Source organism: Ylistrum balloti, unplaced genomic scaffold, assembly GCF_031769215.1.
Source record: "Ylistrum balloti isolate Yb309-2 unplaced genomic scaffold, AGI_CSIRO_Ybal_v1 Utg370594, whole genome shotgun sequence".
Classification (NCBI taxonomy): Eukaryota; Metazoa; Mollusca; class Bivalvia; order Pectinida; family Pectinidae; genus Ylistrum; species Ylistrum balloti.
Window position 1 is genome coordinate 24,485 of NW_026782368.1, and position 25,568 is coordinate 50,052.

At 34.9% G+C, this 25,568-nt stretch overlaps 2 protein-coding genes across 3 annotated transcripts; one reads left to right on the plus strand and one right to left on the minus strand.

Annotated features, from left to right (window-relative positions):
- The first annotated feature begins 503 nt into the window (after positions 1-503).
- LOC132556855 (GPN-loop GTPase 1-like) lies at positions 504-11,283 on the plus strand. Of its 2 annotated transcripts, none has more exons than XM_060221295.1 (12): positions 504-659; positions 1,978-2,071; positions 3,414-3,453; positions 3,927-3,993; positions 4,890-4,927; positions 5,244-5,322; positions 6,197-6,337; positions 6,851-6,997; positions 7,575-7,657; positions 8,031-8,143; positions 10,544-10,636; positions 11,150-11,283. In XM_060221295.1, the coding sequence occupies exons 1-12, from the start codon at positions 504-506 to the stop codon at positions 11,248-11,250; spliced, it is 1,152 nt and encodes a 383-aa protein (XP_060077278.1). In that variant the 3' UTR covers positions 11,251-11,283. The 2 variants fall into 2 exon arrangements, with proteins under 2 accessions (XP_060077278.1, XP_060077279.1); XM_060221296.1 differs by having other exon boundaries at positions 554-594.
- A 2,413-nt stretch (positions 11,284-13,696) lies between these two features.
- Positions 13,697-25,356, minus strand: LOC132556836 (uncharacterized). Its single transcript, XM_060221273.1, has 5 exons — positions 25,222-25,356; positions 16,726-16,864; positions 15,457-15,569; positions 15,124-15,255; positions 13,697-14,974 (listed from the first exon to the last, which is right to left on the minus strand). Exons 1-5 carry the CDS (start codon positions 25,354-25,356, stop codon positions 13,697-13,699), a joined length of 1,797 nt encoding a protein of 598 aa, XP_060077256.1.
- Between the last annotated feature and the right edge of the window lie 212 nt (positions 25,357-25,568).

Sequence of the window (25,568 nt, forward strand, 5' to 3'; positions counted from 1 at the left end):
CACTTGCGTTAAACAAGTACATATAGAACGACCCCTTAATTATTTATTAGGATTTTGCAGACTACAGGAACAGGCTTGAACATTGAATCAACAGGTAAATAAATAAAGTCATATAACCGAAAATTCTTCATTTTAAGGAGAAAAATAAGTGAAACTAAAACGCAGCTGATAAACTTGATCGTTTCAGTTGTACCTTATTGTGCTGATACTGAGATATCAGACCATGTTTTCGTTTGTTTACTTCGTCGCTGTCTTTGAAGTCGCCGCCATAGTTTGACCAAGTGCGCCTGCGTGACATTCATTGCAAGCAAAGTCAGTTGTTTAGTCTCGATTTTCCCTAATTTAACTGAGGAAAAATACCATTTGGTCTCGTCATCGATGACATACTTACTTTGAAATGATGCACAACGATTCTTTCGAAATGTTGTTGTTTATTTTACAAATTTTTGATACGAAACTAAACAAATTGAAACCTCAATATCTCAGAGCTATTTCAAAACAATATGGAGACGGATGGTGCACGTGGGGAAGAAGGAGCAAGTGCGTGTAGTCATCCTGAGGCAATGTCGACCGGCCAAAGCTCAAGTGATGAGCGTAAGAAACCCACCTGCATCATAGTTCTTGGCATGGCTGGATCTGGGAAAACCACATTTGTTCAGGTTAAAAATTCAAACTTGTTGATGATAAACAGAAAGTAAAACCGTACACTGTCAGCCAATTACCTCTTGACTATGCACATTTATAAACTCGTATAGTAGCGGGATTAGAATCTGTCTATATAATTTTGTAAACTAAAAAGAAAAAAAAAGACGAGTTTGCTAGCCTCATTGTGCTAATGAAATATATTCCATTGTCAACCCGAAATTAGGAGAAAAACATTTTTGAATTGATGACATGAAAAAGCTGAGTAATTGTCCATTTGACATGTGTATCTTTTACGATATTTCAATTCCGTTTTCTAATCATTATTTTTGTTACTAAATAAGGTTCACTTCTCACTGGTTAATGATAGCTCAGGTTTTCAGGCTAGTCAGTGCTAAGTACATACTAAATACAGCATAGAAATAAATGGGCCATAGACCAGCTAACAACTGTATGAATCAGAGGATTCGATGACTTCACAGCTCAGTGAACAAACACAAAAGCTGACACCAAGGAATTCTTCATTTGTCTTAATTTCTTATCCCTCTATATTAAATATCCTTGGTCCAGTATAGGGTGCTGTTGACAAAATAAATATGCCATGTAAAAAAAATTTTAAAAATATCTTCATAGAATTTTATATTATTATTGGAGAAATTAGTTATTTAACGTCCAATACTGAATTTTGCCCCCATTCTCAGTTCCATTATGTTTCTTACTATGCAACATATTCCATATTAGAACTGATGTGAAATAAAGAACAATCATTAAATGAAATAGAAAAAAAATACACAAATAAAACTCCAACAATGATGAGTGCCATGATCCCTTGTTCTTTTGTTTTTTGGTGGGAGGAACTTATTAAAAAGATTTTGATAAAAGCATTTACAAATCCTTTATGGCTTGTTCTATTCACTTCACATTAAGTTTTTATTCATATTTAAACAAGCACTGTAGACATCAGATAAGCTTTCCTTCCTCACCTTGGGCAGAGTGATTTTTTTAAAGGTGAAAATGTTGTAATTGAATGAATTTTGATTATTGATCAAAGTAAGAAAAAAAATGAGAAATTTTCGTTTCAAGTTTTACAACACATCAATATTTTCACTTGACAATGATATATCTGTGGTATTTAATTAAAAGAAATCAGGAAATTTGTTATTTTGGGGAGGAGGAGACATAAATCTTAGTGCAGGCAAAATATATAATTAACTGTTATTCTTGTGTTGATTAAAATTTTCTAAGAAGAAGAAACACAATAAGTAAAAGTTCAGTCCATTGCACTTTGTTGTACATATACAACTGTGATATGCACTCTTTGTATTTCTTTTGTAGAGAATTACTGCCCATCTTCATGCCAGGAAAAATCCTCCATATGTAATCAACCTTGACCCAGCAGTTCTAGAAGTCCCATTTCCAGCAAATATTGGTGAGAATAAGGAATTACCTATGTTTATAGAAACTGCAGTTCTGTTGTAACCACTCATACCAATATGGACCCAATGCTGTATTCTCAGCTAGAAACAGAGGCTTAATAAGGTTGAGTTCAAAGACTAGCTTATTCAATGTAAAATTTGTTTAAATGTAGGCATTTATAGTGCTTATTAAAATTGAGTTTGTCTGAATATGTCCATATGAAAAATTTAAATGAAATTATTATATGATATTCAAAGTGACCTACATTTTGACCTTTAGCTTGATCAAAATCAAAGTTAAGGCTCTATCTGCTACACTATTTGTTTCTAGACCTTCACACTTTGGGTATGGAACACATTGATGAGGCAATGTATCATATATCAAAAATGGGTCACGCTGACGTACAATGTGACATTTGACTTACATGAAAGAAGTCAAGCTCTGTCTCCTACACTACTAGTCATTGGAACTTCATACATTGCAGTGAGTCAGAGGGAAACTGTAACTGGCTGTACTGTCTTGTTTCTTGAGGGAATTTTATCATACTTCGTGTTCTTATAAAGTATCATCATATCATGGACAAGTTTGGATTTTACAGTTGTTGGGTCAGTGTTGAGGTCATTGTTACTATTCTTTAGAAAATCCTTGTCAGCATTCTTGTAGGAATTCATTCCTTGAGGAATTTTCCTCAACCTTAACAAACTTAGCCATCATATGTGTTGAGTATAGCTCAAAGAGAAACAATGAAAGGATTTGTATCATTGATCGTTGTTATTCGTGTGCTATTCAAGTTGTAATGCATGTTTTTTCCCCGAATGTTATAGCTTCCTGTTCCTTTATAAACTGTGGACAATGGTAATGCTGTCTTAGAAATTGGGAAAATATTCCAGATTTTTCCCCGCTTTTGGGAAATAACGCTTTTGAGCATGGGAAAATAGGATATTTTGTTTACTGTAATACGGGGAAAATCACAGTAATGTGTTCATCAGAAAGAAAAAACAATCACTGAAGTGTGTTTCTCAGGAATAATAAACCGATTACTTTGATCAATATGTTAATGACAAGGTGGATAAGTGTGATAAACAAAACAAGAAAAAAGTGCCCTGGGTGTTGATTGAAATAGCAAAAAAGTTGTACTTTTAAAATACATTTTATTACCAAATCTCCTTGACGTTATTAAAGATTTAATGGAAGTTCTTATTCATATATTTTTTCTAAACCTGCTATTTCCCAACATTTCTGGACGACAATTTCTAGGAAAATGTTGAATCAAGACGTTACTTCACCATTAGGATGTATTCGAGGCTATTATTATTGTTTTGTTTATTACTTATCTTTATCTTTTTCAATTTCAGATATACGAGACACTGTGAATTACAAAGAAGTTATGAAACAGTATCCTTTAGATTAAATCTACTTGATGCAAATGTCAAAAATTCTAGTTTGATAGATGGAGGATAAGCAGCACTATTTGTATATAAAATATTTACTTCTGCAGTAACAGTTGATCAGTCTTAAAATATTTTCCTCTATCAGTCATGTTTTACTTTCAAAAATGGTCAATTCTTAAAGCTCATTATCATTAAAATAACATTAAACATAATGTTATACTTTAGCAGTAACCTAATACTGTGACTAAAGCTGCTTTTGCGTATTCTGGTTGAAACGGTTCAGGTAATCTGGAATTATTCCACTGTACATGAATGCACATGAACCAGATAGGTTTAACCGGTCCCACTGTTTCAACTGCTCTTTTGAAAGTGACCCGTCATTCTGATAAATGAAATATCTTAAGGACAATTTATGTTGGTATTCTGATCAGAGCCGTAACTACTGTTACTTTTATAGACCTTAATTCTGATACACAGATACTCTTTAGGACCGAATGGAGGAATAGTTACCTCATTAAATTTATTTGCAACCAGATTTGATCAGGTATGTATATCAAATTTATCATTTGGTATTGTATATCAGATAGTATTTAACTTAAGTCCATCACGGCCCATCCCTAGTTATTTATTTTTTTTACTCAAAATTTGGCTTTTTATAAGGAACTTAATAAGGGTTTATTTAATATAGCATACATTTATTTAATGTAATGAACAAATATTATATCATACAAAGCTTAGCAGCTGAAATGTACAGAATGTTCTGACATCTGCCCATCTGTCCCATCCATAATTACACACTAATAAAACAGCTCTGTGTATACATGTTATTTATCTAATATAACCCTAATATAAAGGAAGAAATAATGTTAAATGTAAATATATTGTTAACCTTATAACATGCTTAGTAAAATTTGTTTGACATTCTGCCTTATATGCTATTTTCATATCAGGAGTAACTGTATGCTTTTATCTGAAACAAGATGACATTGTTTTGTTTGTCCTTGACACACCATCATATCAATAACGTACCTGCTTTTATGGGGACAAGGTAGGATTGAAAATAATCAGACAGTTAAAACAACATCGTTTTCTGACCAATAGTATGCGTTCAGCCCAAGCCGGATGTCATCAGTCTCCTCATACTCAACGTGTTAACTGTCATTAACCGTTAATTATACAATCAGCCAAGCCTTTCATGCTTGTTAGGTCACCTGGGTAAATTTGTTTGCTTAAGGTAATTACATGTGTTAGGGTCACGCTCATTGTGGTTTCCTAATTATCAATGGATCAGACCACATCAAATGTTTCGTCGCAGTGACCAGTCAATTAATTTTTCTGTAAATTTTTTTTTTTAAATCTGATCTCCAAAAAGTACCTGCGCACTATACGCGAATATTTACGGTAACTGGTAACTAATTCTCTATTTCATCTTTTCAACAGGTGATGAAGTTTTTGGAGCAGAAATCAACCGAACATGAGTATGTCAATGACTTATAATCATAATTGATCATAGTAATTATAAGAAAATACATGCCACAAGAATGTAATATATTTAATTATAAACAGAATCCCATAATGCCTCTCTTTGAGTCAGATTTTAAAAGCTCTGAAATGTCATAAGTAAGTCTGTGGTAAATCTGTATGGTTAAGGAAAGATGATTTCAGAAACGATGTCTAGAACTACAAATATAGCCCTATGTTATCAACCTATCAATCATAAATCTTGTTTAAACAATATATTTCCTGAACACTATTCTGAACAACTTTCTTTATTTGATCTGTCTGTAATTACAGGTACATCATACTTGACACACCTGGACAGATAGAGGTCTTTACCTGGTCAGCCTCTGGAACCATCATCACAGAAACACTGGTAATATTCTTTATCAACAATGTTAAACATTAGATGTTAGGGATATCAACAAGATCTTAAATAACTCTCCATTTGAGAATGTATACATTATTTTTGTAACAGAGATCATTATTTATTTCAATGCCTCTGCTAGGAATCGAACCCGGAACCCCTGGCTTAGTAGTCTGATGCTCAACCGATCACACTAAAGAGAAGTTCTCTCTAGCCAAGTGGTATATTGCGGCTAGTATTTTACCAGGGTTACATACTCCCTCTACAGGAAATAACTTGTCCTCAAGTTTCTAGGGGTTAAAGCGATGCTGATGGGGCATGGCTAAGTACTATTTCCTGGTCCCTACATGGGAGCCAATGTAACAGAGATCATTATGTATTTCAATGCCTCCGCTAGGAATCAAACCCTGGACCCCTGGCTTACTAGTCTGATGCTCAACTGATCGCACCAAGAGAAGTTTTATTAAGCCGTGTGGTAAATTGCAGCTAGTATTTTACCAGGGTTACATTTGATTGACTGAGACTTTGTTAAATGTTTTTTTCTAAATAAGGTATTACTTATTTGTGATGTCATTGCATTGACCTTAACCACATCTTTATGGATATCAGACATGTCAGACAATATCTGTAAGATTGTCTGATGATATCTAACCTTCATGTTTTATACTATAGCCTCAAACCTTTGTAATGAACTTTTCTATGTTTAAGATAGAAACTTACTAGTACTGGATGACAACACAGATATCACACTTTTGTTTCTTAATGGTGGTGAGATCACTTTCTGTACATGTAATACATTGTATGTATAATCAACCTGAAGGAAATATTTCATAGATTTTTAATAGTAAAATACTTTAATAGATTAAGTTATGTGTATTTTCAGGCGTCCACCTTCCCAACAGTTGTTGTGTATGTGATGGACACATCCCGGAGTGTGAATCCAGTCACATTCATGTCTAACATGCTGTATGCCTGTAGTATCCTGTACAAAACCAAGCTGCCTTTTATCGTAGCCATGAACAAGGTATGAATAATGTATTTCACTAATCATAATAGGTACTTTGATGTAATACCATTAATAGTAAATGTTTTTATTAAACTAAATTGAAATTTGCGTGTGTTTATTTTAAATATTGACTTTAGAATTTGTCAAAAGGTTTTGATATGGCATTATTTACTGGATATAGATATTCAGATTCAATTTTTCCTTACCTAGTACTGCATAGTACAGTTTATTGATTTCGTGGGGCTAATATTTCATGGTTGTCCTGGAGATGACATTACGTTGGTATCCATTACAGGGATGGTAACAAATTCTATAGAAAATATTGATTTACTGTAAAAGAATTTGCTGTGTATTTGAATTTGCAAATATAGCAAAATCAAATCCCCTGCAAATATTTCCACCTATATGGTGTGTATTAAATTACACTGTACATTGAGAAAATGCAAACAATACTGATATGACGTTTCACTTTCAAATTTGTTTTGTGAAAGTTTTCAACTATTTTCATTGACTTTTTTAAATGACTTGCAGATAGATATTGTGGATAACAGGTTTGCTGTAGAATGGATGACCGACTTTGAATCCTTCCAAGATGCATTGGAGCATGAAACATCATATGTTTCCAACCTGACACGCTCCATGTCATTGGTGTTAGATGAGTTCTACGCCAACCTTCGTGTAAGTCAAGAAAGCCAGAGACTTATGTATTATGTCAACACAGTTGTTTCAAAGGATAGCCTAAATATGAAATAGGATAACCCGAGACTCATTAACTATGTCAGCGTAAATATGAGTTAAGATAGCTAGATACTCATTAACTGTGTCAGCCTTAATATGAGTAAAGATAGCTAGAGACTCATTAAGTTTGTCAGCTTAATATGAATTACTATGTTTGAGATGGGATTCTGAGAGATTTTATATTATGCCAACCTGTGTAGTTTGTTAAAATGATAGCGACTGATTCATTAACTTAATTAAATCATTGCTAAATTCTTTTTGATAAAGAGAATAAAGATTTATAATTGTTGTTGGCATTTTCTGATTTGGTATTTTCATGAATATTTTTGTAAAATTTTGATAGAAAACCAATTCTAATACATATCTAAGTTAATTTCTGCTTGTGTATTTATAGTCTTTGCAGTGTCATATAAGAATCCTACCTGAGATACTAAAAAGTTTGCTAGTCAATGCCATATGAAATGAAAATACTTCAGATTTTTAAAAATGCATTAAGGTAAAGTTTGATGTATTGTAGAATGTTGGGGTATCCTCAGTGACAGGTGAGGGAGTGGAATCATTCTTCAAGCATGTGACTGATGCAGCACAAGAATTTGAGAAGTAAGTTAAAAGTGTATCACAAATATCCTTAATAATGTGTCAGAGGTAGTTAGCATACTCTCTAATTTAACATTTTAATTTCACAATGGTATTGAGCACGGTATGTACATTTTTTAATCCTAATGACCCTTGACCTGTTGTAGGGCACTGTACAGTGTAAACAGTCAAATCAAAGTATCATTAATGCTCAGGTGATATTAAAGCTCTATTACCAGATGTTATCAGTACAAACAGTACTTTTAAGGGAGTTTTGTAATGTTTAAATACTTTAATACAGATGACTCCACCTTATGACAAAGAACTTAAAAAGTTTAAGCAGTGTAGTAAATACAGGTTCAGTTTTGATATCCTTTACTGTGCATTTGTCCAATAGAGAGTACAGACCCCAGTATGAGAAGCTTAGAAAGGAGAAGGAGGAGAAGGAACTGGCGGAACAAGAAGAACAGATGTCACGGTTACGCATGGACATGGGCAAAGACAAGCCTGGTAATACTTAATAATCATGTTCCCTTTTATCATATCCATGAGTAATGTTACCCAATGGTTACGCATGGACATGGGCAAAGACAAGCCTGGTAATACTTAATAATCATGTTCCCTTTTATCATATCCAGTAAGGTTACCCAATGGTTACGCATGGACATGGGCAAAGACAAGCTTGGTAATACTTAATAATCATGTTCCCTTTTATCATATCCATGAGTAAGGTTACCCAATGGTTACGCATGGACATGGGCAAAGACAAGCCTGGTAATACTTAATAATCATGTTCCCTTTTATCATATCCATGAGTAAGGTTACCCAATGGTTACGCATGGACATGGGCAAAGACACACTTGGTAATACTTACAGTCATCTACCCTTTTATCATACCCAGGGAGAGGACAGTTACCCTACAGTTACACATGGACATGGGCAAAGACAGGCCTGGTGATACTGAATAGTCATCTACCCATTTAACATACCCAGGGAGAGGACAGTTACCCAAGATTTATGATTTTAACTTTGGAAGTAGTTTAGAAAGTACATTATACAGTGAAGCATTCTACCAATGTTAACATCATACTTCATTCTCTGGGTGTTTTTAAGTATCAAGATACTTCTAGATGGTCAGTATGTCTTATCTGTGCTGGTCTTACAGTTTTTAGGTCACCTGAGGCAAAGTGTCATAGTGACCTATTGCGAAACCCAATTGTCCAGTGGTATCCACCTGTATATGTTTTACATTTTTTACTTCTTCTTGTAATACACCTGGCCAAAGGTAAATAAACATTGTAAATTGTACGGGTCCCATCCCCTAGCGACAGGGTCAAAAAGGGTAGTTTTGACTGAAATTTCAAAAATCTTCTTCTCAGTACCCAAATATAGTATAATGAAAGGTTTTACCTAAATTGTAAATTTCCTGACTTCAGAATATCACATTTCCTAGCAAGGTAGTAGTGTTTACTATAGTTTATATAGGAAAATATCATTTTTGAAAGTAATTTCTTTATTTGCTATTGAAAATAGTACAAACTTAGTTTGAATTGTTAGTGAAGGATGACAGTTTGATTTTGTGCACATATTGACACTGGCTGACCTCCAGAGAGTGACGAGCATGGCCAAAAGCAATCATTTTGACAGAAATTTCAAAAATTTTCTTCTCTGTACCCAAATATATTGTAATCAAATACTCTTCATGGATGGAAGGGGTTTAAGGTGCTTCACTCAGTCTGACCCTCAAGGGCTGATGTACATGGCCAAAAAGAATAAAATTGAAGGAATTTAAAAAAAAACTTCTCTGTACCCATGCACGGTAACTTCAAATACTCTTCATGGACACAATGGTCTTACAGAATTCTTCTCTCCCTATATAAATAGCATTTCTCATTTTCTCTTGTCTCTACTACACATTCATTTCCATCATTTACATTTACAATTAAGAAATAAACAAGTCTTCTTGCTTCCCTTTGTGTTTTCCTCCTCCAAGTAAACTGTTTTACACTGAGTTGTGCTGTTCTTTTATTACACACTCACTTATGCAATACAGGATATGTCCTTTCCCAGTTGATGTCATCACATGATACAATGTTTACACACATGGTACAAATAATTATTTGTGGTGACTGTTAATATTTCATTTTAACTTTCCAGAACAAACTTTTTTTGCCAAGTGTAGGTACACAGAATTAATTTTCTGTGTCAACTTGATTTTCCTGTAATATGGTATCTTTGGTAGTACATTGGCAGCTGTCTCCTGAATCAAACCTTCAGTTCTGTAGCATTTACACTTTTAGTCCACCACGCCAAATTATGGACATCAACATGTTCTGGTAGTAATCAAATATAAGAAAATATCACCGAAGCACAATTTACCGGTCCATAACCCTAAAACAACTTCTTCTTACTAACCAAAAGCCCAAGAAGCATGATATTTGACTGATGGGTCTCTGGGATGAAATCTGACAAAGTTCAAAAAAGAAATTACCTTTAACCATATTGAAGATCACAGGGGTCAAATCATCAAAACCTGTGAAAAAAACTTCTTCTTGTAAACCAAAAGTCCAAGAAGCAGGATATTTGATGGAAAGGTCAAAGCCCAACAAATTTCAAGAAAAAAAAAAAAGACATCACCTATAATCTTGGTCATAACTGTCACTGTTTAGAGTTAAGTATTAGTAGCTATTTGTTATGAAAATTGGTTAAAATCGATTGGATGTGCCCTCTTTGAAAGCCAGTGTTGTTGTGTTAATGTATTTGTGATAAACACTGATTCTATTTTTCAACATTGAATACTAGTTGAGCAATGCAGGCCAATTAAATCTCTTGTTGCCCTACCGTCTGAACTTTTTTATTTTGTCAAAAGAGATATTAAAATTGCTGATATGATTTTTCCTCTTTGTCCAGTGCTAAAGAAACAGACAGATGGAATGGCTATTACTCCAGGGTTGGTGGAGGAGGACAGCGATGAGGAGGCACATGACCCTGACATGATGGATGGTAATGGCAGATTACCTTGTTACAATAGTAGGAATGGGAGGGAGGCTTGAATAACTTGTTATGTGAAAAAGCTGGTGATAACATAGATGCTGGTGATAATGGAATAGAGGTTGTCATAAAAAGGTTTTATTATTAAGTCATATAAATTTAATTGAGGTTGTCATAAAAAGGTTTTGGAATTTAGGTTGTCATAAAAAGGTTTTAGTGAGATGGAATGTAGAGGTTGTCATATAAAGGTTTCAGGGAGATGGAATTTAGAGGTTGTCATATAAAGGTTTCAGGGAGATGGAATTTAGAGGTTGTCATATAAAGGTTTTAGTGAGATGGAATTTAGAGGTTGTCATATATAGTTATATCTGAGATCCACATCAGGGTGTAAACCATTTAAATTTTCCTGGCATTCTGGTTATTGAGAATATCTATTGTTCCCATGTAGGTGATTACAAGTGTAAACCATTTAAAATGATTTTCAAATACCATGATATAGTGTTAAAGTTGCTTGTTACTTTGCAGAGGAGGAACAGAGAGAAGTGGAATCTTTCAGAAATTTCATAAAAAATCAAAAAAGTCGACAGCAACAAAAACAAGACACAGGAGCCGTTGACAAAACATGACAGACTTTTAAAATCATTTCCTTTTTTATTGTCTTGTGCTATTAAATGTTTTCATTGTTGAACAATGCTTTTGTTTTTTGTATTTCTGAAACTAAAACTACCTACCATAAGGCATTAAACTGGCTCTTCACTGTTGGCCCCAATGTATCAATATCCCTTAGAGAGTTGTAATATTGTTTGTTCAGAATAGCTAATCAAGGACATACATGGTTACTGTGCCAACATTCTCTTCAATATGTTTATGCCACAGTAAGAAATACTGTAAGACAATTGGTGAATAAGTAAGAAAATAATGAAGTTATTCACTTTACCATAATAAGCTACACTGGCAATAAACGATCACTTCTCGACATTTCTCTGTAACTATTTTAGTCCTTTCCTATGATTCAACACTCTAGGCCTATAGTGTTAACAACATGTAGAAGTAGGAAGCGTTCTCTTGATTTAGGTTGATAAGCTGTCTCTATACTCGATATGGGGGAGGGGGAGGTACGCAATGCATTTCAGTAGAGATGGATTTGTCAGCTGTCACTAATGTTAAGATTTCTTTATTGGCTGTTACTAATTTTCACCGATTAGAAACTAATGATGCTTAAATGATGATAATTTCGGGAGGAGGGGGGGGCTTTTTTTAAAAAAAAAATTATCAATTGTATTGTCAAGGTATTTTTTTCACCGCATCATCTAAACTCAGCAGCTGTTATCGTACTCCCTTGATGATACTAATTAGGTAAATACTGCTCATATGTCGCAACGGACAGGACATCGGTTGTCGACCTTGTGTCATTTAAAGATATATATACATCCTTGACCAAGGTTTCCTTGACAGGTTTCGTCGATGAAAGAGATGACGCTTACCCTTCCAGAACACTTGGTCTTATTCTCCTTGTACTTTTTAAGGAGTCTCTGTGTAAATCTTTCTTTTGTTCATATTTTGCCCTAGTTTTATTGAAATAGAGTTTGTAATATGATTATGTTGACTAGTTGGTATTTTCTTGTTGTCTGTAAATGTACATATATTAGCGGTAATCTTTTTTAGTGCTTTTTGCGAAGGAAATATTGCGCCAAATGCAGTGTCTGTTTTTTGTTTACATTGCAATTCCCGTGGATGCGCTAATTCATCAGTGCGCTAATTTAAAGAGAGGTTTTACGCTGAAGTTCTATTGCGCCACATTAAGTATGTATAATTAAGTCCAGAGGGTACTGGTGGAGATCGTTCTTTTTGCCACATCATTATATGCCGATATTGTATGATATAAGTTGGTGATGAAACAAGATAAATATTTCGTCTGACACATAAGTATTCTAGTCATACTGGACGAGGTCTTATCTCATGACCCAAGGTACAATTGTTGGAACCGCAATCCATTACATCCTCTTCTCTATACATGACGTTTGGTCTATTGTCTTGGCAATCAGTAGTAGTGCTGCATTGTTGACGGTAATGCAGAGTAAAAGGAAATGGTGATAGGAAAGCGATACCCAGCCTCTGGTTTATCTTCAGAACCGATTTTCAAATTGGTCGATATTCTACGAGACTAAACAAGCAGCTTTATCATAAACCAGGAAGGAGCAGACCTTTAAGCATCCTCTCTGTCTCCGCCTTTTTTTCAGGCCACCAAAATTAAATACAGAAGAAAAAAAGAAGGATGTTCGATGGGTGAATGTTGAAAGCTTAATATGAATCTAGGCAGATTGAAGTTACTGATGGAAACACGTTTGGGGATTTATTCAACACAGCCCCCAAAGTCGGGTGTCAGATTTACTCGGATATATTCCGCTGAAGAGACATTGGGTGGACGAGGAATCCTAGCATACAGCTAGTTAATATTAAGTACTCGGTGACCAATAAGACCCATACATCTACAGTTTGGTCATTAGTGGGGCGAACAGCTGGATAAAACTTAACAGACTGATCAAAGCATGACTTTGAAAACACATAACTCGTACAATACAATACCTGGTTTACCTTTAATAACCATACATCTCTTAACCTGAATGTTTTGATATATTGATCAAACTTTGACAAGGTTTCTATAATCTTTCAGTAGGGGTACGGTGGCGATATAAATCTCTTCGCCTTAAATGTTACGACACTCGTCACCGTATATTTTAACATCAGACTTATCAATTTATTTCATAATATCTGAAACCTCACCTTCAATATCTGATTAAAAAGTCTTTCGCTTTATGTAAAGTTTGACGACACGTCGATACACATGACAGTGTTCTAGTATCCAATGTTTCTGTTACTAAGACATAAGGACACGGTATTATGAGAAAAAGTTAGATAAGACAAAATGAAAAGAGAAACAAAACTGATTTTTAGTTTTCTTATAATCTCGTGTATCAGTTTATACAACTCACAGCCAGTATGTGGTAAAACTTACAGGATACAATTAAATACAACTGCATGTCGTGTCTCCTCAGTACATGTAAGCAATTATTATTGTAACTCTGTCGATTGAGGCGTCTTATTTTGGATTGATGGGGCGTTTTCAAAGTTCAAGTAGGAAGAGTTCGGTACAATTGGCGGCAACTTTCCTTCAGCAATTTTTTCCTCCATATATGACGTCACCTCCTGAATAGCCATAGTGTCGCCGTCTTTCTTCCTTGTAGCGATATTTGTATGATCTACCGATGTCTGTACTTGAGGAGATCTAGGAATGATGATGTTTTGATTAAGTTGTCTATCAATGGGTTGTAATGTTGACTTGTTGTCGTCTATATTGACATTCCTCTGAGCAGACGAGATTAACCTAGACTGGTTTTCATCAGTATCATTATCGTCAGTGCTCTCTGTAACAATGGAGATGGGTTTTAATGGACTGCTTTCGCGTGACCATTTGTCTCTTCTTGTTGAGTACAGAGTCGGCTTTTCCTGGTTAGTTAAACTATCTATCATCTTTCCATCGGATTTGGCTAAGCCACCTTTTGGTTCTGAATGCGCAGGTAGTTCACGCTCCGACTTGAAAAACACGTCACCAGTAGCTAGGGGATTGTCTTCTATTGGTCGAAGAGAAACAGGTTTTTGTCGAAGTTCCTCAACAAGATCAGAAATCTTTGCGTCCTTCCAGTTCAGCTTTTTTCTGAGATGCTCTGCTTCTACTCTGAAAGTTGCTATCATATTACGAATTAATTTGAGATCTGTCGTTTGAATCACCGAATTTGAGGAACCCCCGTTCCTAAGACTTCCTGCGCCAACATCTCGCAAACTCTCGTTCAGCTTCTCCATTTCTTGACATATAGCTAGTTTAGTTTTGTTTTCCTTTTCAACATGTTTTCGAACTATCTCCGAAAGTGGTTCAGAACGCGACATCGGCTTCCTGAGCAAGCTTAGAATAGTGTTTCTTTCGTTGGAGCTACGGTCAAGCGTCTCGGCATGCTGGTCAGCTTTGTCCATCAGTGTTCGTATATTTTTCTCCAATATGGTCAACATTGCACCAGTTACAGTGTTTTCCTGTGTTGTTTCAGCCACGTGGTCGTAAAGGAAATCGCTAATCAGACAATTTAACTGACGAATCCTGGTGTTAACCGTGGTAAACTGTTCTCTTAGTCTCAATACAGAACTATTGTTTGCTGCATTGAAACGAGATTGTACTCCTAGCTCTTGTTTGAACCTTTTCTCAGATTCTTCTACCTCTCTTAACTGTATTTTCATGTCCAATCTGTTCTGTTTTAGTTCGTCTTTGGCTAAAGCTAAATCATCAACTGCCTTGCTCAGCTGCAAACGAAGGAAACAGTAGAATTTAGACGACAGACACATACATCATAGGGGGAATATAGGGACGAAGAAAAAACAAAATGGTGATATTATATATAACAAGGAATTTTGAAATATTCAACTTCGTTTTAAAAAGGCCCATGACGAACCTGCCGTTTGTATTTTTCCATTTTAGTCCTCAATTCCCTCTCGTGTTCGAATTCTAACTTGCGTGACTCCATGAGTTCACTCCTCTCCGACGTAGAATTTACCCATGTATTTACAAGCATCTTTTCTTTCAGCTACAAATGAAAAATTATTAAAGAAATAAACAAAAACATTTTTTTGTCATAAAGTTTCGATGATGGCATGACTGTGTAGAAATAAATTTCCAGAATTGTACTAAAGACGAAAGCAACATCCCCATTATCAATTAAAGTCAATCTTGGGGGACTTAGCTATTAGTTTCTTAAAGGAGGATTATAAAGTGAGCTGACAGTTACCTTTGTTTCGAGATACTGAAGGACCTTGGTTTTTATATCATCACTGATGTGGTTGAATACAGTCGGAAACTTGCCAAAGAACTCTTCAGAACGTAGTAGTTTTGTATCCGTTTCTAAAAAAATATAACGATAATATTAACATATGCAGTTCTTACCAAAAAAGAGAAAGAATATAATGTTTTAAAATTCAATCTAGGTTGAGGCTATTGAGCCGTACATTATTATCTATATTTGTATAATGTATCGTGTTTTTGTGGTTATGACGTTTTAATATCTAAAGCATTCTCCTCTCAAGCTACTTCAGGATCTCAATCATTTGAAACACCACTTGTCAAAAACGAACTTGTGTTCCGTAGATTTCGTCGTTGATACCCCAACAAGTAAAGGGTCGAGATATATCCGGAATATTTATGCCCGGGATCGGAAGATCGGGGCCATATTGTTTTTGTGCTGCATGCTTGTTTGTTTGTTAACTTAAACTTTGCCTATATTGCACTGTAAGAAGTATGGCTTTCATATTTGGCATGTGCATTCCTTGTGACAAGACCATTTCGATAGCACAAAAATTTTGACCATTTTACCTTGACCGAGACCTTTGACCTACATTTGAAGAAAAAAATCACATCGGTCATAACTATTGAACTAAAACGGCCAAATCATGACCACAATGAAGACGTAAGTGTATCACAAAGTGTGCATGCAATCAGCACATGTCGTACACAGCACAGTGGCAATGCCCTGCTTCAGAAGCCATGCAATGAATATAACCATTGTTGATCTAGGACACCGTTGTGGCGAGATGGATGTTTTGAATGAAGTTCAATAATAGGGGCGTGTGTGTGTGTTAGCCCCAAAAGGGAGCCTTAAATCACTCATCCATGACTAGCCCCAATCTACATGTAGGCTCTCGTGCCTACGACCCGATAAACGCTAAGAGGAAATATCCCGTGAAAAAAAAGCTGCATATGGACATTCTTCGGGAGGTGCGCGGCTTCTACTCATATTTTGTCTGAACCACTCTGGGACAAACGAATATAGATGTAGTTCCTGGACGTCTAGGGAGAAGAATAGAACGTAACTGAGGAGGCTGTAACGTTTTGCTTTAAAGGTATCCGTTACGTCGGGCACCACCAATGACAGCAATACAATTAATAGATAGTAGAATACCGCTGAAAAATATCTTATCTCCACTGGACAATACGTCATCGACAAATCTTTTATTTCTGTCTTGATTTTACTTCATCATGGAGGGTAGCTTATACTTTCTACCTTCTTCGTGAAGATGGTCGGCGAGAAAGGCGTGTCCCGTGAGGCTTAGAATATGACATAACTTTCTGAAGGCGTCACAACCCCGGAGTTTTAATGTTTTAAGAAGTCGACAGTTCTTTTCCTCTTTTGATTTTCCAGTCTGAAATTTAAGAAAATTAAATGAACTTCTGATTGGTGAGTTCCGTTTCCTGATCGCGGATAATACTGTACTTTCTTACGTTAATTATTATAGTGATAAATTTACTGTTTATCAAAACTCTGATTGAACAGCGATGTAATTGATATTTACAGGCTTACGACTGCAGGGATTTAAATTTAGAAATTCGGGCGGGAATGGCACATTCGCGCGGTGTAATTTGAATACTGTCAATATTTAGACAACGTTTTATACTTGGTGCAGAGAGATCAAAGAGGTTAGGGGGAAAAACACAAAACCATGTATGATCAGACTAGTATAGGGCAATACCGTCTATGGCCTTCCGACCTCCTCTGTTTAGTTAAACAATTATCTTGACCTGCAAAACATCCTTTTCAAGCGGGAATGTAAACGTGCTATTGAATTCTTTAATTAATTTTAACAAACTGTGTCCATGGTTTGAGACGCATGTTCTCGAAACTTGTCTACAGAACATTAAGAACGAAAATGAATAGAGATCTTACTAATCAGGTTTAAGATATACCGATATGTTTACGATTTGTTCATTTCCTGCTTAAGGGTATTAAACCTTCCATTACTAAAATCTAACTGGAAATTTCAAAAATAAGATGAAAAAACAATCAGAATAAAGGTGCGCTAGCCGTTTTTTGCAACTATTCGTTTCCGGTGTAAGGGAATAAAAACTCTATATTTCATTACAAAAAGCAATGAGGTACTAAGATAGTAGGTAACCCTTCACTATATATGATATAACAACCACATCCCGCTTGATCAAGGGTTAATTCTTGTTAACCTGCTCAGTGAAAAAATCAGATTGTTGCCTCTAAAAAAAACCAAAAATTTCAAACGCAAACTTGACACTCAAAATTACATATGAAAAATTTCCCTTATCACTACTTAGTCTATGAACGACCGGGTTCAAGTCTTAGATGTGATATCAGACACTACTGTGGATGTCTGATGAATCAGATTTGATATCAGACACTGCTGTGGATGTCTGATGAATCAGATGTGATATCAGACACTGCTGTGGATGTCTGATGAATCAGATGTGATATCAGACACTCCAGTGGATGTCTGATGAATCAGATGTGATATCAGACACTACAGTGGATGTCTGATGAATCAGATGTGATATCAGACACTACTGTGGATGTCTGATGAACCAGATGTGATATCAGACACTACAGTGGATGTCTGATGAATCAGATGTGATATCAGATACAATAGTGGATGTCTGATGAATCAGATGTGATATCAGACAGATGTGATATCAGACACTGCTGTGGATGTCTGATGAATCAGATGTGATATCAGACAGATGTGACATCAGACATTACTGAGGATGTCTGATGAATCAGATATGATATCAGACACTACAGTGGATGTCTGATGAATCAGATGTGATATCAGACACTGCTGTGGATGTCTGATGAATCAGATGTGATATCAGACACTACAGTGGATGTCTGATGAATCAGATGTGATATCAGACACTACAGTGGATGTCTGATGAATCAGATGTGATATCAGACACTGCTGTGGATGTCTGATGAATCAGATGTGATATCAGACACTGCTGTGGATGCCTGCTGAATCAGATGTGATATCAGACAGATGTGATATCAGACACTGCTGTGGATGTCTGATGAATCAGATGTGATATCAGACAGATGTGACATCAGACATTGCTGAGGATGTCTGATGAATTAGATGTGATATCAGACAGATATGATATCAGACACTGCTGTGGATGTCTGATGAATCAGATGTGATATCAGACAGATTTGATATCAGACACTGCTGTGGATGTCTGATGAATCAGATGTGATATCAGACAGATGTGACATCAGACATTGCTGAGGATGTCTGATGAATCAGATGTGATATCAGACACTACAGTGGATGTCTGATGAATCAGATGTGATATCAGACACTATTGTGGATATCTGATGAATCAGATGTGATATCAGACACTACAGTGGATGTCTGATGAATCAGATGTGATATCAGACACTACAGTGGATATCTGATGAATCAGATGTGATATCAGACACTACAGTGGATATCTGATGAATCAGATGTGATATCAGACACTACAGTGGATATCTGATGAATCAGATGTGATATCAGACAGATGTGACATCAGACATTGCTGAGGATGTCTGATGAATCAGATATGATATCAGACACTACAGTGGATGTCTGATGAATCAGATGTGATATCAGACACTATTGTGGATGTCTGATGAATCAGATGTGATATCAGACACTACAGTGGATGACTGATGAATCAGATGTGATATCAGACACTACTGTGGATTTCTGATGAATCAGATGTGATATCAGACACTACTGTGGATGTCTGATGAATCAGATGTGATATCAGACACTGCTGAGGATGTCTGATGAATCAGATGTGATATCAGACACTAAAGTGGATATCTGATGAATCAGATGTGATATCAGACACTACAGTGGATGTCTGATGAACCAGATGTGATATCAGACACTGCTGTGGATGTCTGATGAATCAGATGTGATATCAGACACTACTGTGGATGTCTGATGAATCAGATGTGATATCAGACACTGCTGTGGATGTCTGATGAATCAGATGTGATATCAGACACTACAGTGTATGGTACACAAGTATATATTTATACATTCACGTGTATATTTCTGATACTACGGTCGTTCAGGAAAACAAGGTATGATATGTATAAGCAAAAGTATTATCTACAGTTGCAGCCGGAGAAGTTTCACTAGAAAAGAGATAAACACTAGACAAACATCCCAAATATGTGATCGTCCATTTTTATTTTAGAATCCTTTGTTTATGATTCGGATAGTTGCTGCAAAAAACCTTTGTCTGTAAATGTGTTCTCTAGTATATGAACTGTGTCTGTACAATCCGTCCTAAAGATTGCGGAACTCTTTTAAAGAGTTTAACAACACCCAGCCCTTTGTTTTTATTAACGATAAATCGAAATGAATAGATTTCGGTTCTGGCACATTTACTTTCAATAAGAATTATGAGAAAATATGACAAACAGAAATGGTGGGACATGAACATATTATAGAGATGAGAATATTGTGATTTTGATAGAAGTGTCACTCCATTTAGGCATAATTTTTAAAACAAGGCTATATCAAAATTTATTTTATTCAAATTATCCCGCCATTTGAGTTTTAATTTTTAAAACAAATCTTCATCAAACTTTATTTTATTCAAACTTTCCGGCCAATTTAGGCATATTTTTTTTTAAACAAAGCTTTATCAAACTTTGATTTAAAAAAATAAATCTATAATGGCGTGAAAGAAGCGCCGCTACAAGATTCCTTAATAAAACGTCTTATTCAAATTATATCATACTCTTGATTTCACTAGAACATATATTATTCTAGGTCTTTCCGTGCATCGTCGGCATATCATGGGGATTTGGATAATATGACTTTAAGGTCATATTTGTCTTTGATCCAGTAAAAACGGAGGCGTGACGAGTTCTTCTGTTTACACAAATATTAAATATCTCTCGGAGTGATTGATTGCCTACTTATCTATACGAACATAAACTTGTAAACACTTACCTATACACATCGTATATCAGGTTTGATTATAGACTGTAAATACATCAAAAATTTTAGGTTATGATATATTAGGATAGTGGTACACAAGACACGGTAATATCAAATACGGCCATCAGATTTTATATAAGTTGACAAATAATTTGTCGAAATCATTAGAAAAACTTTGAACAGTACAAAGCTTCACAATTCTAATTCATATCCCAAGATGTCACATGATTTTCGTTGAATAGAAATATCGTTATTGGATATTTAAATAAATATATTTTGTGTGCATGGTCCTGTTTCATTGTCACGTTCTTAATCACGATTTATCGGTTTCGTAGATTAGTTTTGACATATTCCATTGTCTGAATAACGACAAGGGGATCGGGCAAAAGTTATCAAAACTTAAGAAATGCTCTCTTCATAGATTCTTTGATATATCATATGTACACTGCCAAAAATCCAAATTGATTTCGTATGAAACTTCAATAGTATTTACTAAGAACCCGATACATACTTGAATCATATATATACACTATCGTGTTTGGCCCTATCTTTTACATGATCCGAGAAACATACCGTGCAATCTATTATTTTTATAGTATTACAATTACAATGTAATAATAATAGTTGGGATAAATATCACTATTTATTTCAATGTAATAATGTTATAGTATCTAATTATAGACATAAATAAATCACAAATTACTGTCTTACTACTAAGGGAAGTATGTTTAAGATTTGCAACCGCCCTGAACTAGGGTGAGCTACTTTTAAAAAAGTCGAAAGTCTGTGTACTTAACACTTAAACCTGTATCCAGATTGTAATTATAGTTGTATTCCTACTCCATTACCATTGTATGTTTGAAATTAAAGTCAAATCTTATTGACATTTACAATTAGATATTATTTTTTATTTATATGCTACAATGTATTTAAGTTATACCAGTATTGTATTTTAACTATAACATCCTGTCTGCCATGTATGATATTTTGTAAAATTGTCTTCTTTTAACGCACCAGAGAGAAAATATAAATCTAGAGCTCTGATACAATGTAAACATTTAACTGTTGGCATACATATCACTGTTTATAGAATGGATTCCGTAACACAATCAATAAACTTAATGTTGTTAAATATTTTAATAACATTATATCACGACATAACAAGGAGAACGACGCAATTTTGTCTCAAAAGAGGACTCCCTGAATGACCAGAACGGTAATACAGAAATGTGTGTTGGGCGAATTGTTGCCAATCTTTCAGGAAATTGTTTTTGAAACATTGTAGCCAGCCATGACCGAATTGTTTACATACAGATCGTAAGTAAACACAGACTAGGCACATGTTTACGGAAGTATTCTCAACCCTTGATATTTACACGTTACTTAGCGAGCTATTTACATGATACTGTCTGTGACTCGGGATACATACCGCCATGGTCTTGTTTTGACGACAAAAAAATAATTCCTTGATTTCAGATACAATATCAACCTGTATCGATTTGATGTAAACATATTTAATTCGTTCAGATGGGAGAAGACAAAAGTTACCACAACTTATCTACAATAGTATACATTTTCATCAAATTTAATTTGCTACATATATATTTTTAGAAGACAAGAGATGAAAACAGAAAACTGAATAAAGCCAGTACAGACGTAAGGAAGTCTGTATTTACAGACGATTTACTATATTTGTGTGTTTCTGAAACTGGAGGATGAAAGGACATTGCAAATATACTAAAAAAATTTGATATGTTGATTTGTCGCTGATGTCATGTACTCCGACTCAGATTGAAATAAATACTTAAACGTCCCCACCTCTTTAGCTAACTGATATCGAGCTTATCAAACGCAAAATCCATGTCGTGACTATTTTGATTTTCGTTAAAGAATCATTCATTTCTAAGAAGGAAATGTGAGCAATGATTAATCAATTAATCAATCAATCAATTAATCAATCAATCAATCAATCAATCGATCAATCAATATACTGTATATAGCTAAATAAATAAGTGCAAATCTCAAAAACTATATATTACCAGCCAGAGTTGACTAATGATACACCATTGTAGCTGAAATATTATTACTCTACGGAAATAATATTCTTGCAATATAAAATATTTGATATTGTATGAGTCTTTTAAACATAATATAAGCTGATTTTGTCAAAACTAACTGCAGCTGAAATACAAATATATCGGACGAATTTAAAGATTTAAAAACACAGTCAAATAAAAATGTTTACATCACTATATAATGGATCACGGTCAAGCTATTGAAATAGTAAGAACTCATTCGAACCTCTAAATGTACGAGTGGTTTATCAAAACGACCTGTTTCAATATTGAGAGGTAAACTACCATATCGTTTGCTTTGCTAAAACAAAAAAAACTTGTCCTTTCTCAGATTTCTCTATTTTCTCATTTAGTCACCTTCAAGAGGTCATTCCACAGATTACCAAACAACTCGGTATTACTCGTAATGATAAAGTTTAGATTTAACGAGATTTAACGAGATTTAATTGATTAAAATGTCACCGATTTGTAACTTAATGACAAGCATCATTACTCTGACACCTAACGATTTAGTTCTCCGCGCTGTGCACCTGTGCATTTGGTAGACCGTTTTTGGCTGACTGGGATTTAAATTGTCTATTGTCCGTGCGGGATAATTGTCATCATACATTTGTATTATAACCACATGTTACCTTAACGTTCGGAACTAACACAGCTAACGATGAATCATTAATATATCTTTAAACATTAATTAGAACATTCGTGTACGATAAGTTTATTTTTCGTAAGTAGACATGCAAAGTGAATCACCCATATGGCCAGGAAATTCAGTTCAATAATGAATAAATCAAATGTATGTATTACATGGAAATTGAAAAATAAAAACAAACAAATAATTATTTTAAATATTGGAATTACAACTTGATATTTGATGTTTGTAAATGACACGGTCACATACAGGAAAAGACTAACAGATATAGGCGATGTATGACAAGGTTATTGATATACTCGGACGAATTTAAGGACAGACAAATATAGGTGATCAAAGGGACCATTTGTATTTTAACATCCGTCAGTTAAAAAAACGATCTGTGTTTGGTCTCTATCTTTATGTCAATAAACTTGCGAACAACGTGATGAATAAATATGATAATGTTTACAAATAACCCCCGAGTGATTCATACCTCAAAAGGACCAAATCATACTACACTCAAAGCAGGCTTTCAATTAATTCGATTTTAGTTCGAAAACGAATGTTGCGGAAAGCATATAAATTGTCTAAAGATATCACAGGTTGTAATAAGTTGATTGAAAATGGAAGGAACATCTTTAAATCTTTAAACGTCTTGTCATTTACATTACTCTTGGTAATCACACTGACATCTTATATACAGATAATCAATTTCCCATTTCAATCATTAATATCAAACGAGTCAAAACGCGTTTCCGACCTAATTGTCAGATGAAATAGGGGTTTGGAGGGACGGATGTCCTCTCATCTATATCTCATCATATACAGTATGTGACATTTTAAGTTAAAAAGGAAGAATTCACTATTAAGTATGGTGGCTAATTTATTGCCTTTTCACCTTTTCGCGTTGTTTCTGACACAAAAACCTGTCGAACTGTGGGGTTTCGCCTTCAATTTTCTACGCGAAAAGGTGACAAATAAACTCGAAATGGCGCCGTTTTATACTTATGATAAAGATCTCGCCTTTTCGTGTTACTTTTTTCGCCTTTTCGCTTTTTCGCGTTGATATGAATAACCTGAACCCCCTTTCCCCGAACGCCGCCTTTCCGTGTTGTTCAAAACGCGAAAACTCACGTTCTTTCGTTCGTTGTGAATAAACGCAAAAACCTCCGAATGTCGCCTTCTGGAATGAAAAGCGCAAAAGGGCGACGTTCTCATTTAACATGTATTTCTAAAAAATAAAAGAAAACTCGCAAATTAATTTCTCATAAGATAGACTTCTTTTGCCATTGGCGGTATTTTTTTCACAACCGAGACAATCATGTGACGTCATTAATACGTGGCTTTATTTATGACGTCACAATTTTGTATTGCGATATACATGACATGGTCGTATGAATGCCATAACACACACACACACACACACATATATATATATATATATATACACCTGCAACTGGCGCTGTCATTGTCCGAATACTTCACCCTCGCCAAAATAAAGTTTATATTTTAAGATACTGACCATGTATTCTCTATGTAGATAACGTATATTACAACAACAAGCCCCGCCTCCTTTCTCTGTATGATGATTATACCATTGTAATCAGTACTAGAAAGTCGATATATCATTCACATATATATATTTATCATATGACTGTCTGCGTGTTATTCAGTAAATGCATCCGAAGGCATGTCATATTTTAACGCATAAATATTACATGTTTGTAATAACCTATCGCGATTTGATAAATAAGGAAATCGCGTCACACACAGGATATCGTGACTTTGGAGTCAAACATTTTCATTCGTTAAAGTCATTACATACATAACGGTGACGTTTGACAATTTGAAAAACAGAAGAAAGTCGTATTTTCGCAAATACTTCGACAATACTGATTATGCGATAAACAGAATATTACATTTGTTCCTTCTAAATTGAGATTCATGAAAATCCTTGTGGGTTTATTTAATCTGCTTGAAAATCGATCCGTTTCATAAAGTAGAACACCGTACTGATGCAAAATGATGTACGATTGTTCGTGTTAATTACTTACCCTTATATCCGTTACCATGGTAACCGGTAGGACATTATAAGTCTGTAATAATTCGTAAAATTCTGGAGTGAGAACAATATTCCGGACTAACAATTCCTCGTTCCTGTCTATAATTTTCTTCTCTTTTTCCTCCATTTTCCGGCTAGGATCTCGGTGGGTTGGTAATCTAGTTATGATATTAACGACACTCTCTACATTCTTCAGTCACACGAGATTCTAGCACACGTGTAAATCCTGCGAGTACCACTAATTACCTCCAGGGGAATTGGGGGATTACATCACAAAACAGAAAGATTGAATTAAAACAGCTCCAATTCTTTAAACGAGATAGGTTTTTCTTGTTAAAA